This window comes from Lepidothrix coronata, unplaced genomic scaffold (assembly GCF_001604755.1).
Source record: "Lepidothrix coronata isolate B3197 unplaced genomic scaffold, Lepidothrix_coronata-1.0 Scaffold154, whole genome shotgun sequence".
Classification (NCBI taxonomy): domain Eukaryota; kingdom Metazoa; phylum Chordata; class Aves; order Passeriformes; family Pipridae; genus Lepidothrix; species Lepidothrix coronata.
Window position 1 is genome coordinate 1,636,052 of NW_016690334.1, and position 12,632 is coordinate 1,648,683.

Here is a 12,632-nt window from a genome sequence, read left to right on the forward strand (position 1 = left end):
CGGGAGGAAGGTGACTGTCACCAGCTGGTGGCACCAGCATCCCTGCAGCAGCAGCACAAAGCACAGCAGCCCCTCCCTGCAGAGGCTTCACCGTGCACAAACAGCCCCAAATTGCTGCCATTTCACCTGAGAGAAGGAGAAAAGAGGGACAGGGTCTGCCAGAAGGGTTGGTGAGGAGCGAGACTGGCAGCTCATGGCAAGAGCAGGGGGCTGCAACTTTGTGCAGGGTGGGCAGTGATGGGTCACCTCTGCTGGCACAATGGCCACAGACCACCAGGAGCCAGCAGCCAAAGCATCGACAGGCTGGAACCACAGCCCTGGTACCAGCACTCTGTGTCCTGCCTCCACCGAGATCCATGTCCCTCCAGCTGAGCTGAGCTTCCCCTCCTTTGTCCTGGCTGGAATGAGGCTCCATGGATCAGGCTGGTCCCCTAGAGAGGGACACTAAGGGTGAGATACCTCAAGCCCTGAGGCAGCAGGAAGGCAGAGGCAGGGACTGGCTGTGAAAATGAACAGTTTATTGGGACTGAGCAGAGATACAGGGCAGGAGGTGCCTCAGGGAGCTGCTGTTCACCAGAGGGAGGCCCTCATTTGCTTTCCAAGTGGTTTAGTGGGAGCAAGGCACTCCCGTCTCCCCATCCTGTCCCCAAGCATTACCAGAGGAAGGTCCTGCCTTCCCCAGGGGACCTGTCACCTCAGGACTGCTGTCCCAGCTGCTCCTGGCCATGGCCATCAATCCCACCCAGAAACACAAGTGCAGCTTCTACAAAAATATCCTTCCCTCCCCCCAAAAACGTGAAGAGCAGGCAGGGCTCCCACAGAACTGTTATTGCTCAGTGTGCCAGGTGGTCAGACACAGGAACTTAAGGCATCAGGAATAAGTGCACTAGGTGGGCCCCCAAGGTGTGCACGGCACAGCCAGGCCCCCACGGCTCACTGTCCCAAGCAGTCCTCAGTGACCCCCTGGGCAGCCAGCTCTGCCAGCACATTGTCCAGGTAGTTGGGGTCAGGGTAGCCATGGCCACTCAGGTTTGAGTCCATCTCAGTCTTGTGGTGGATCTCGTTCCACACCACCGTGTTGCTCTCGCCGGTGGTGTTGGAGGTGCCCACTGTGAAAATCAGGCGTCTCTTCCAGGCCACCTTCAGGAGCTCCAGGACCTAGAGGGGGAAAGGAAAACCAAAGGCAGGAGACTTGAGCCATGAAAACAGACTGCCAGAAGCTTGACAAGCTCAGTGCCATGAGATAACACGAGAAGGGTGACATCATCAGGGTACAGTGCCTTACCTTTCTGCCCTTCTCGTTGTCTGGTAGGTAACAATAGCGAGGAAAGCCTCTGGCCGTGTATGGCATCCCAGGGTTGGGGTGCTCGGGGCCCTGCAAGGGAGGAGACGTATTTGGCATGGACACACCCATCTTCACAGGAGTTGGGCAATTCCTCAGCAGCAGGATTTGACATAGGCTCATCTCAAACCAGCTCTTCCATGTAAAAGGCAGCTGATGAGCACAAGGTGTCTGACTTGTTCTTATGGGACATGTGAGCATTACAGGTCTTCCAAGAGCAGTCTCATGCTGGGATACAAAGCCAGATCTAAAATCTCATTATATTCTGGTGGGAGACAGCCTCAAACCACAGCCTTTTCCACGTGGTCATATGACACCTTAAAAAAACCCACACAGCTCAAACCTTTGCAAGCTCACTGCCACCACTGAAACCAGCGTGGGCTGTGAAGCCACACATCAGGATCTCTCCCACCTTGTGAGCACAGGCAGAATCTCCTCCCTGTTTCAGGCAGACATTAGTTCCTTACTGTAGGTGAAGAGCTGCTGTAAACTCTGGGGCTGCTCAGAAAAAGATCTTTGATGGAGGAGACCCATACACACTGAAGAACAGCTGGTGCAGCTGCTGGCTCCAGGCACCGTAGGCTGCTCAGTGATGGGCTGCCAGCAGGCACTGTACTGGATCCCAGAACTTTTCTGGGAGGCTCTCACAGCTTGTGCTATCCATCAGCGTGCTGTGCACTCACCTGGATGCCTCTGCTGATGTGATACACAATCTGGATTGTCCCACAGTCCTTGTGGCCAGGGAGGGACTGAGGGAAAGTGGAGATCTCCATCTTCCCTTTGGGCTGGGTCCCGGTTTTCTCCCCGTAGATGGTTTTACAGGAGGGACACTGCAAACTGCCATCCTGCCAGGAGAGAGAAGTCAGGATCAGAGCTCCACAGCCCAGTGACCTGGGCACAGGGACCTGGTGGGGATGGGCCAGCTGGGTACCTTGTTCCCGTTGGAGTACATGGCCAGCATGCAGAGCATGTGGAAGGAGTGCTGGCAGCTCGTCAGGCGACCAACAGCCTCTGGCCTGATGGTGCTGGACTCACACGTGTCACTGTAGCCAGAGGGGGAGGAAAGCTTCTCCATGCAGATGATGCAGTCCTGGGGGAGAAACCACCACCTGTGAGCACAGGCTGATCCCAAGGACTGACCCACCAAGGAAGCCATCAAGGAGATGCTTCAGGAAGATCTGCCTTCTGGTTTAATCCCTTCCTTTGACGTTTACGGGCACAGAGACAGGTTTCCTTATCTGGTTGGTATCACCCCACTCCACTTCCTGCATTGCCCAGGAGGTGGAGAGCTGCCATCAGTCACAGCAGATGAGTGGGAACTGGGTATGGTTGTCCTGCTTCTCTGCAAGCTCCAGTGCAGGGTGTGATCTCTAGTTTTAACCTCTGAGCACTGAGAGACCCAAACCAAACTCCCCTCCTTCCCCCCAGGCCCTGCAGCCAGCTCCAAGGGCAATGGGGAGGCACTGTCAGACTGAGCTATTCAGCCCACATTGTGCTTTCTCTGTCACAGTCCTCTGATGAGAACAAGTCACCTGTTGTCAGATGTGGCCTCCAGGCAGTGCTGAGGCCTCTCTACCTCACATCAACAGTGCCACTGCAAGTAGCACCACCTACCACACAGGATGCCCAAGGAAGGATGGTCCTCAGGAAACGCTGTGGTTTTCATGACACCCCAGTGAACTCTGGGCAAGCTGGAGTTGCCTCACTGTCCTCTCACCTCATCAGCAGGAGTGCCCTTCAGCTCTTCCAGGTACTTCTTCACTACTGCTTCTGGCTCTGTTGGTGTGGCTGCACAAGGAGAGAGATGAGAAAGAGAGGAGAAATCAGACACACAGTGCAGTATGACCAGCACATGTGGGGTGAGCTAGAGAGAAGGGAGACAAGCAGGCCACTGGCCAGGATGCCAAGGAGAAAGGTTAGGGTTAGAAGGGGAGAAGAGGCTGCTCCAACTCATCCCTACAAGCCCATAAAGGCTTTGCTATCAGCAGTGGCTCCCACCAGGACTCACAGACTGGAGCACCTGCTGGTGCCCTGTGCCGTACACCCGGGGGTCTGCCTGGAGCTGCTGTGCTCCAGTTCTCCCCATGTGATGCCAGGCAGGTCCCAGCTGAGCTTTCTGTGCATACCAGAAGCCAGCTGGGATCAAACTCAATGGTTTCAGTAGGATAGAGGATCACACAGTCTTTGTTGTCAAAGGAGAAAAGGCATTCCCACATCACCCCAGCTGGTGCCCAACAAGGACACCCGGCAACACACACCAAGCTTCAGGTCCTGTTTTGAGTATGGCAGAACGAGCTTCACATCCTTAACATGAAACAGTGGCCTTTCTCCTGAGCTTCCACACACTCATATCCAGCAAAACACAGTGCAAGTCACCCAAGTATATAAAACAATCTGTTTTTTAACTTGCAGCACATGACACCGGTATCTTCGCATCTTCCCACATATAGTCCCTGATCCCATCCACCCATCCATCCACGGGCACCTGACCAGCCCACGAGCCTTGTCCTCCCAGAAGCAGTATGGGATGAAGCAACAAACATCCCACAACACCCAGAGCAAGTTACCACCAAACCCAGCCTCTGGGAGCTGCCCAGCAAGACTTGGCATAAGCCAGGGAGCATCCCATGCCTCTGTATGGCCCCTGGTCCTGGGAGAGGAGATGAGCTCCTTACCCGTTATCAGGCCCGTCACAGAGGCTGCCAGGTTCTTCCACCAGCCTGAGAGAGGAAACATTTGTGCAAGTGATGTTATGACTCCACCTGGCAGGAGGCAAAGAGAGAGACTGGTCACTTGGCTTGGGGGAGCCTTGTCCTTCCTTCCTGAATCCAAATCTGGGGGGTCAGCCAAGGCATAGCTCTTCCTTCTCCATTCTCCTTCCTGGCTAGAGTAGCTCTTCCTTCTCCATTCTCCATCCTGGCCAGATGGATCCTTTAGCACAGACAATACTGCTGCTCCCAACTTCACACTCCCAGGAGGACACAGAGTATCACCATGTGCAACAGCTGAGCACTGGAGATGTGGCTGTACCTGCACAACACAAATCTTCAGCTCCCCCCATCCATTTGGGTGTTGCTAAACATGCAACAAAGGCCTGGATGGTACAGATCCTCTACCAGGCAGAAGCCCCTCATTCCCTGGAATGCCACAGAAGAAAGAGGCAGAGCAGTAACGTGGGTGGAACATCCGGAAGACTGATGAACTGGGAGCTGGACTCTTCTAATGAAAACACAGTAAGATGAGTTATTTTCAGAAGGGGATTCCTGGCCACTCCTGAAACACATGATTTCTGGCAGCAGGAGCAGGAAGAAGGGATGACTGAGCACACAAGTAAGAAAAGGAGCCCAGGAAGTGAAGGGATGCTCATTCCAAGTGCCAGTGCTGGGCAGGAGAGATGCCTGACATCTCAGGCAGAGCAGGGCTTCATGATCATGTGGGAGATGGAGACCTCAGTTTCTTCTGCTCTGCAGGTTTTAGAAAGGACTCTGAGCAGGACCAGCTGCTACCCACCCTAACTCCATCCACTTCCAAGATGATCACCGTGTTCTCATCCCTGAGGATCCCGGGCTGCCTGCCAGGCTGACCACCAAGTCCTTCTCCATCTGGCCTGCACTTTCCAGGTGTCTTTCTGAGGTGACCTTCTTGTCTCCTCTGGCTTTGGGCTGGAGGAAGCAGTGCCAAAAAGATGCACAGACAAGGTGAAGACAGCAAGGGAAGTGAGCAGAGAGGGCATGTTACAGCAACAGTAACACCTGCCTAGCCCTTGGCAGAACGCCCCAGCTCACCTGCTCCCACCTGCACACACCTGAGCAGCTTCAGAGCAGTTCACCTCGTTCAGGGTGATGGGGGATGCTCTCCCCTTGCAGCCCCTGGTGACCTTCCTTCTCTGTAGCAGCTCAGAGAAACAGAGATAACTCACCCAAGAACTGGCCAGGCTCACTCAAATGAAATCAGTGAAAGGAGACAAAAATCTGGTGCAGAGCTGGCTAAGAGTGAGACAGGAAAGTTCTTGGGGTACAGCGGGGATTTTGAGCAAAGCAAATGGCATTACCCACCTCACCAGCTGGCACTAGGACGGAGCTGGGGCAATCAGACAGGCAGAAGAGAGTGATGCAGCCCTCAGCCATCCTCAGAAAACCCATGCTTCATGGATTTGCACTGTGGCATTTCCAGTCTGTTCCTGTCACTTTGCTGTGACAGTGCTCTGGTGCATTTACAGCCACCAAGGCTGCCTGGAGAGCCCAGATGCTTTAGAAAAACTTGTCCCCAGCTGCAAGGATTTGAAGGTCCAGTCCCAGAGAAGCCTTGTGATGCTGACAGCTTGGTTTCAGCAGGGGTAGCAAAGCCCACACAGCCTTCCTTGCCTCTGAAGAGAGGCTCTTCCTTGGACAGACCAGCACGTCCGTCCAGGCACATCCCAGCAGCGTGGGGGGAGCCAGGAGGCAGCTGGGACCACGGCACGAGCCGCGTCTGCTCCCGCACATGAATCACTTCCTTTCAGGACACTTTGCTCCATAGAAGTGTTTGCCTCCAAACCTTTGTTCTAGTCATCCCTTGGGATCATCAAAGCCTGTTCAGTCCCCAGAGATTTCTGGATTCAATAGAGGATTGGAAATGCAATAGCAGGATCGACTGATGCTGTTTATCACCAGCTGGCCGAGTGCTCTGCTACAGATTTATCCGGGATGCCAAAGAATGTTTACCATTCTTTCATTTACAAAGAGAGGAATATCAAATTGTTTTTAATGCTTCCCCTTCCTCCCTGTAGATAATAAGCTGCTTGCTGAAGCAAGGGCTTTCCATGGGCAACGTTTAACAGATGTGTTTTGAATCCTTGCTCGGCAACCAAATGCTTGCAGCAGTAACATGTCTCCTCCTGTATCCCAAAACGAGCCATATGGTTTCCAGCAGACTTTTTTTTGATACCCTCTGCAGGCCAGACATAGGTTGTTTCTAGTTATTGTCATGGACAGTCACACAGCTCCCATCACCTCTGTTCCCTGCACTTGCAAAGGCTGGATCTAAAAGCCTCAACCCCTGAAAGGGCTGTCCAGAAATCAGGAACGTGAGAGGAGTTTGTTGCTAAAAACTGGTTTCTCCACATTCAGCATTTCAGGAGGATAACCCAGTGACCAGGCTGCTCTGGTCAGAGCACCCCTGTTATTGCAGCCTGTCTCCTTCCCCAGGGGGAACAGTGAGCTCCCTCAACTCCGAGGGACAGGCACTTGCACAGTCCACAGACCCAGCTGCAGACAGACAGACATACGGGAAGCAATCAGAGTCAGTAGGGATTAATCTCCTTGCTTGGCAAGGAAGGACAAACCATCTCATCTCCTCTCCCTCCTCAGAGCAGCACTCCACATGTACCTGCCCACCCTAGGGAGGATGGCTGTGCAGGGAAAACTCCTCGCCAGGTGGAAGCGGATGGTGACCCCACCATCCCAGAGGGTAACAAGTAGCAGAGCAAGTCCAAGCCAACACCTCCTTCCTTCAGTCCCCTGAAGGTCCCTGTGAGGTCAGGGGAGCCCTGTAGTGTCCAGCTCCATGGCCAAGCAGTGCTTGGGGAGAGCAAGAGAAGCCACTGACAGCAGTGAGGCCCCAGTCAGTGACGCTGGCACGAGGCAGCGGCTGCAGCATCCCAAGGAAGCGCAGCGCGGTGCCAGCCAGCGGGAAGGCAGCGCCGATCCATGAGGATGGCAGACGCTGCCAGGCCGTGTGCCAGGATAACACAGAGCCTGCCTGGAGACTACGGCTTCCCCGAGACCCACAGCACGTGTCTGTGCCAGAGACATCCCTGCCAGAACAGCAACAACGCTAATGAGTCCTGACTAATTAGTGCCTCTGTTTAACACACCCCAGCTATATCCGGCTGCAATTCCATCAGCACTGCCTCAACCCAGGTGGGACCTGGATTGGCAGCAGGAGCAGGAAGGGAGGGAGAAGAGGCTCAGGAGAGGCACACTGCACCCACCAACAGCTGGTTGTACTTAGTACACTGCTGGGTCCACTCCTGGATGCACAGCTCTTGCTTGAGATGGAAAATCCTAGAGGGGTGTGGGAAAGAACACACAACGTGAAATTCAGGGCACGAAACAGGCACATCTCTGCCTGCTGGCTGCTTCAGGGTCTGTAAAGGCAAAGAGAACACGCTGGCCAAAAATCAGGCTCAGGACCTGCACTGCAGAACAATGTCCCCAAGCCCTGAAGGGTGTTGTACAAGCACAGCTTGTTCCTAGGAGGGACTGAGCACCCTCTGCATCCTAGGAGGGAGGCACTCTGCAGGACTGGCATCCCAGCCCCCAGCAAAAGGAGATCCTGTTTTCCAAAACAAGAGAACGATTTTAATAACCTAAATTACTGAAAGGTCCCCCTTCTCATGGGTCAGTGTGGGAAAGTGCCAAGCTGGCAGAGTCTCCTCTTGCAGCACGAGGATGGTTGGGACAAATTCTGCCGTGCCAGATAGGAAAAGGAGCTCCTTGATGCCTTTCTCATTCCATCCCTCCTGCCGGTGTCCCCTCTGCTCCTCTGGAGGTGTCCCAGCCCCAGCAGGTGGCATTGGAGAGCTGGCAGGGAGGTGACAGCCTGGCCTGGGGCGGGGGTCAGCACTGCCCTAGCACAGCCTTTGGCCACGGGTAGCCCTGCAGGCACACAGGGGTGCTCCCAGTGCTGCACCCAGCACCGAGGAACTGGCATCTCATGGCAGAGAAGATGCTGATGGGGTGCAAAACACCCAGCACAGCTACAGCCACTCTTCTGCTCCCTGGCAGACACCCAACACGGTGTGTGCTGCTCTCACCCCCAGCCCACATCCCATCCTCTTCGCTCCCTGTTCCATGCTCTGCATTGCTGCTTTCCCCACCCCATTCCCAAGTCACAAGACACATCCTCCTGTTAACATCCCTTACAGCATCCTGGCTGTTTGCACCCACATCCCCTCCTGCTAGGGAGGGCTGGATGCTGTGAGTGGTGCAGTGCTCAGGACCAACAGACCCCACGGAGGAGAAACCAGCAGCCAGCCGGGCTGCAGAGGAGCAGGCCCGTGTGTCTGTGCCCACATTGTGCCCTAAATACAGTTATTTCATGTCACTAACCAGCAGCAGGGGAGCAACGCCAATGCAGGCCCAGCCCTCGGTGCTTTGGGCTCCTCTCTGGGAGGGCCTGGCCCCTCACAGCTCCATTTCAGCACTGTTTCCAGGGCATTCCCACCACTCAGCCCTCATCCCTGGCTGTGGAGGGCTGCTTGGATGCTGCTCATGCCAGGAGTGGAGCACCAGGAGCCACATTACCCCACCACCTCGCCAGCTGGCTCCATGGAGTGAGATCCTCATCCAGCCCCTCTGTCACCCACCTCCACTCGGCTCTTCTTCACCTCCCATTTTCCTTCGCTCCTCCTGTTCTGCACTGCTTCTCCTGCCGCCCCTGCTTTCTCCTCCCCCTCCATCACACATCCTACTCCACATTTGCTCTCTCCCTCCTTCTTGCAGCTCCCTCCATAATGCATTTCCACAAAATACCTCCCTCCTCATTTAATTTCTGTTTTTCTTCCTGCCTCCTTCAGACAGCTTCGGACTTCGTGGACTCCAAGGAGAGAGAAAAATGTACTAATAAACTCCCCACACAGACAGGTGTCTCTTCCCCTCCACCTCTGGGCTCTTCCCTTTCTTATATATAAGCATCTCATATAAGTGTTGAACACTTCCCACCTCTAATCCCCCCTTTTTGCTAATCCAAAGGGGGGACACACTGTAGGTTTGGCGGTGGTTGACACACCTGTGCCAAGGTTGGCAAACAACCTCTACAGCTACACCAGGCTGGATTCACACCTACTCCTGCAGAGTCCTAGGGCTGCTACACACAGATGGAATCCAGGCTCTAAACTGGGAGCCCACAGGCTCTGTAGAGGTGAGGGATGCCAGTGAGATAAGAGGAGAAATGAAGACCCTACCCTGGAGGTGGCTCAGCTCAGCATGAGAGCCAAGGTAACCCATCCCTTCCTGCCAGGGCACATCCGCCTGACAGCACTCCACTCCCTTCCACTCCAGACAAGAGGTGAAGAGAATAAATCCCCTGCAATTTGACCTAGAAAGCCCTGTATGACTCAGGGGTCTGCTGGTCTGGCAGATCCTTGTCATCCCATGACTCAATGATGACGAGCATGGCTCATAAGCAAACCTTCTCTTCAGAGCACATATGGATTCAATGCTCTCCTTGATGGTCCTTCAGCTCCCAGAGTTGTTCCACCAATGACTCAGAAGGTCCTGGTATGTGGACACTCAGGGTTCCCCAAGAGGGTGCAGCAGGAGCACGGGGGAGTCTGACACAGATCACAGAGCTGCTCCAGCTTTAATTATGGATGGAAACAAGCAGACCTACCACAGGACCACATCTACTTTCTCATCTTATTTCACAGCCTGTCAGAAACGGTGCAGGTCAGGGGAGACACGTCCTGCTTCTCCCCTCAGTGGGACGAACATCATCAGTCAAACCAGAAGAGCCGAGAGGGTGGAGGGAGAGACGACAGGAAAGGAAGGAGCGCAGAGAGAGAAAGAGAAGGAGACGGAAGCAAATATATCAGAGTTTGAGCAGGAACTACCTTTCTTGGACACTTTCCTCCCCTCCTTAACTGAGCTGTGTTTTTTAGTGGCTCTATGGGTGCTGGCAGCTTGCGGCACACGGGTGAGGTGCACGGGGAGTCCGGCGGCTGACATCAGAATAGCCGTCATGCCTACAGTGGGTACGAGGTCAACATGCAGGAGGGAAACAATGGGGAAATACAATCATTAAAAAAAAAAATAATCTTTTAAAGGAAATTCAAAAAAAAAAATGATAGAGGATAAAATAAAACGAAACCCAAGCCCTTGTTTCAGAGGACATAAAACATCCGAGAGGCAACAGGGTTGGAGTCAGCACAAGGACAGGATCCGGAGGTTTTCACAGGGGGGAGCCCAGGTAGCAAATTAAAGGAGGAAAGTGTGGGCACACCTCTGTGCTGGTGTGTGAACAGGACCTTCCTCTTTGCCTCGGCTTTAGGGCTCCTCAGGCAAGGAGTCTGCCGTGGTGCAGAGTTCTCCCACTCACCAGAACCCTGGAAGCAGCCTTGAAGGATGCAGGGCATCACTGGTATCCCCTAAAGGTCCTGCTTAGCTGTTCCCACCTAAAGCTACCCATTTTAACAGTGCCACACCAAACCCATCTCCAGAGTGCAGCTGAACTGCCTTCAAACCCTGGGGCAGGAACTGCCCCACTCAGCCCCTCGCTCACCCCACACCCTCTCCTCTCTGGCACTCCAGTTTTCCCTTGCACTCCCAGCTCAATGCAATCCTCACCCTCCCCCATCCCAGCCAGCTGTATCCATGGGATGCAGTTTGATAAAGCTAATGAATCATTAAAAAGGACAGCCATTCCCTGAAGGTAAAACTGGCACACAGACAGCTACAGGACTGATCACGCTGATCCGAGATGTTTGCCTGTGAAATGCAGGCTGGTTACAAATCATAACATTTCCAAGGTACCATACTGCTCTCACACCTACATCCAAGAGAACACCTGCTTTTGCTTTCCCAAGAGCAATTTCCCACCTGCAACAGACAGCATGAGAACTCAAAAAAAAAAAAGAAAAAAAGAAAAAAAGCTTATAGTTGCAAACCAACAGCAGAAAACCTAAAAGCCAGCATTTCCCCAAAAGTCACCTCTGATAGCAGACCACACAAACCACATCCTAATGCTATGGACATTCCTGACACAATCCTGCTCAGTAATACATGGCCAAAGCTCAGGTTTCCAAGGATTTTATTTTTGCAAGCCTCTGTTCATCTGGGTTGGGAAAGGAAGATTCTAGAGCACATTTGTCCAGGACAAAAATGAGGCACCTTGCCCTTACATGACTGAAAATTGAGTTATGAGGGGAAGCATCAGCTTTGCATGCAAGTGGTAAGACTATTTTCTGCCTCAAATATGCAACCAGTTAAGAACTTGCATCCTGTGACTAGAAATCCCCTGTGCAAAGCCTGTGTCAGTGCCCCACAAGTAGAACCACTCCTACACAGTGCCAACCACAATTTATGCCTCTTTTTCGTAAGGTCAGAGCACAATAAATATTCCAGAAGCTGCTCAACTCCTTTCCTGATACCCAAAGTTGAATACTTTCACTAAAACTTTCCCATCTACGGACCAAAAGACAGACAGAAGGACTTGCACAACACAGGAAGAGGGACACAGACGGAGGAAGGAGTTTCCCCAGAGTTACCCAAGAACTTCTGGAAGGGCTGGTCTGGCCACAAGACCAGACTGCCCAATGGATGGTGAAACTTCCAAATGGAAATAGGTAAGCAGGCAGCCATGGATCACCTCCATTAGGTGCCATCATTGTGGACCTAGATCTGAGGTGCTGCAGGGCCAGAGGATCTTCAAAGCATACAAAGCCTGGGTTAGTATCCCTTGTCCCACTGACAGCGTCAGGCCCTTCCCAGCAGGCACAGCCAAGGAGAGCCCATCAGATCCAGCAATTTCACCATCAAAATAACTTCCTTTCAATCCTGAACTAAAGACCACAAGCCTATTGTATGTTCTCAACCCTGGTCTAAGCCAGTAGTCCACTACTTCCAGGGAGCCTTAAGGAAGAGCTGAAATGTTCCCATAACAAAAGCTACCTGTTTTTTCCGTGAGTACGACCGAGCGAGCACCTGAAGCCCGGCAGCAGCACCAAAGCTGCCACCTACACATGCACGGGGCAGGCCCCTTCCCCTTCCAGCAGGTTAAAGGGCAGCCAGAGGTATTCCTAGAAGAGCAGTACCAACTCACTCTGATTGGAGAGCCTGGAGGAACAATATTCTTGAGGAACAGGGAAGATGCTGCCCCCGCCACAGCTGGGGAGATCATTTCAGTCTGACCCCACTGAGGCTGCAAAATACAATTCCCAGAATTGGTGCAGAAACCAAAGTTAAAGTTGTGTCTAAAAAAGCTGTTTCTAAGCAGTGCAATAGCTCTGATTGCACAGACTGACATTTGAAAAGTGAGTCCAAAGACTAACAGGGATTATCACCACCCACGCACAGCTGACTGATAGGCAAATGCAAAATTAATGTGTTCTTCTGAAGAGATCAATACTGTCTTGCTAACGTTAGCATGCAGAGCCCATAAAAAAAAAAAAAAAAAAGAGAGAACACAGCAGAAACAGAGGCTGAACAACCAGCTTCAGACTCTCAATGTCAGAGGGCAACATGCTGCCTTCAAAAATCAGACCAAGCAAAGAGCAGGAGCCACAGAATTTCAGGTGAGTTCAGCTACCCTC

The 12,632-nt window shown here is 52.9% G+C and overlaps 1 protein-coding gene across 7 annotated transcripts in view; it reads right to left on the minus strand.

Moving 5' to 3' along the window:
• Window positions 1-503: 503 nt before the first annotated feature.
• DTX2 (deltex E3 ubiquitin ligase 2) overlaps window positions 504-12,632 on the minus strand; it is a 34,746-nt gene continuing 22,617 nt past the window's right edge. For 3 of the 7 annotated variants that reach the window (XM_017828964.1, XM_017828965.1, XM_017828963.1), the window contains exons 5-11: window positions 9,936-10,067; window positions 4,018-4,104; window positions 3,060-3,130; window positions 2,274-2,432; window positions 2,026-2,187; window positions 1,286-1,375; window positions 817-1,158 (exon numbers count right to left, since the gene is read on the minus strand). In XM_017828964.1, the coding sequence (XP_017684453.1) occupies window positions 934-1,158; window positions 1,286-1,375; window positions 2,026-2,187; window positions 2,274-2,432; window positions 3,060-3,130; window positions 4,018-4,104; window positions 9,936-10,067 (926 nt within the window). In that variant the 3' untranslated portion in view covers window positions 817-933. Of the gene's footprint in view, window positions 1,159-1,285; window positions 1,376-2,025; window positions 2,188-2,273; window positions 2,433-3,059; window positions 3,131-4,017; window positions 4,105-9,935; window positions 10,068-12,632 lie in introns of all 7 variants that reach the window. The other 4 variants (XM_017828962.1, XM_017828967.1, XM_017828966.1 and 1 more) reach the window with 4 other exon arrangements.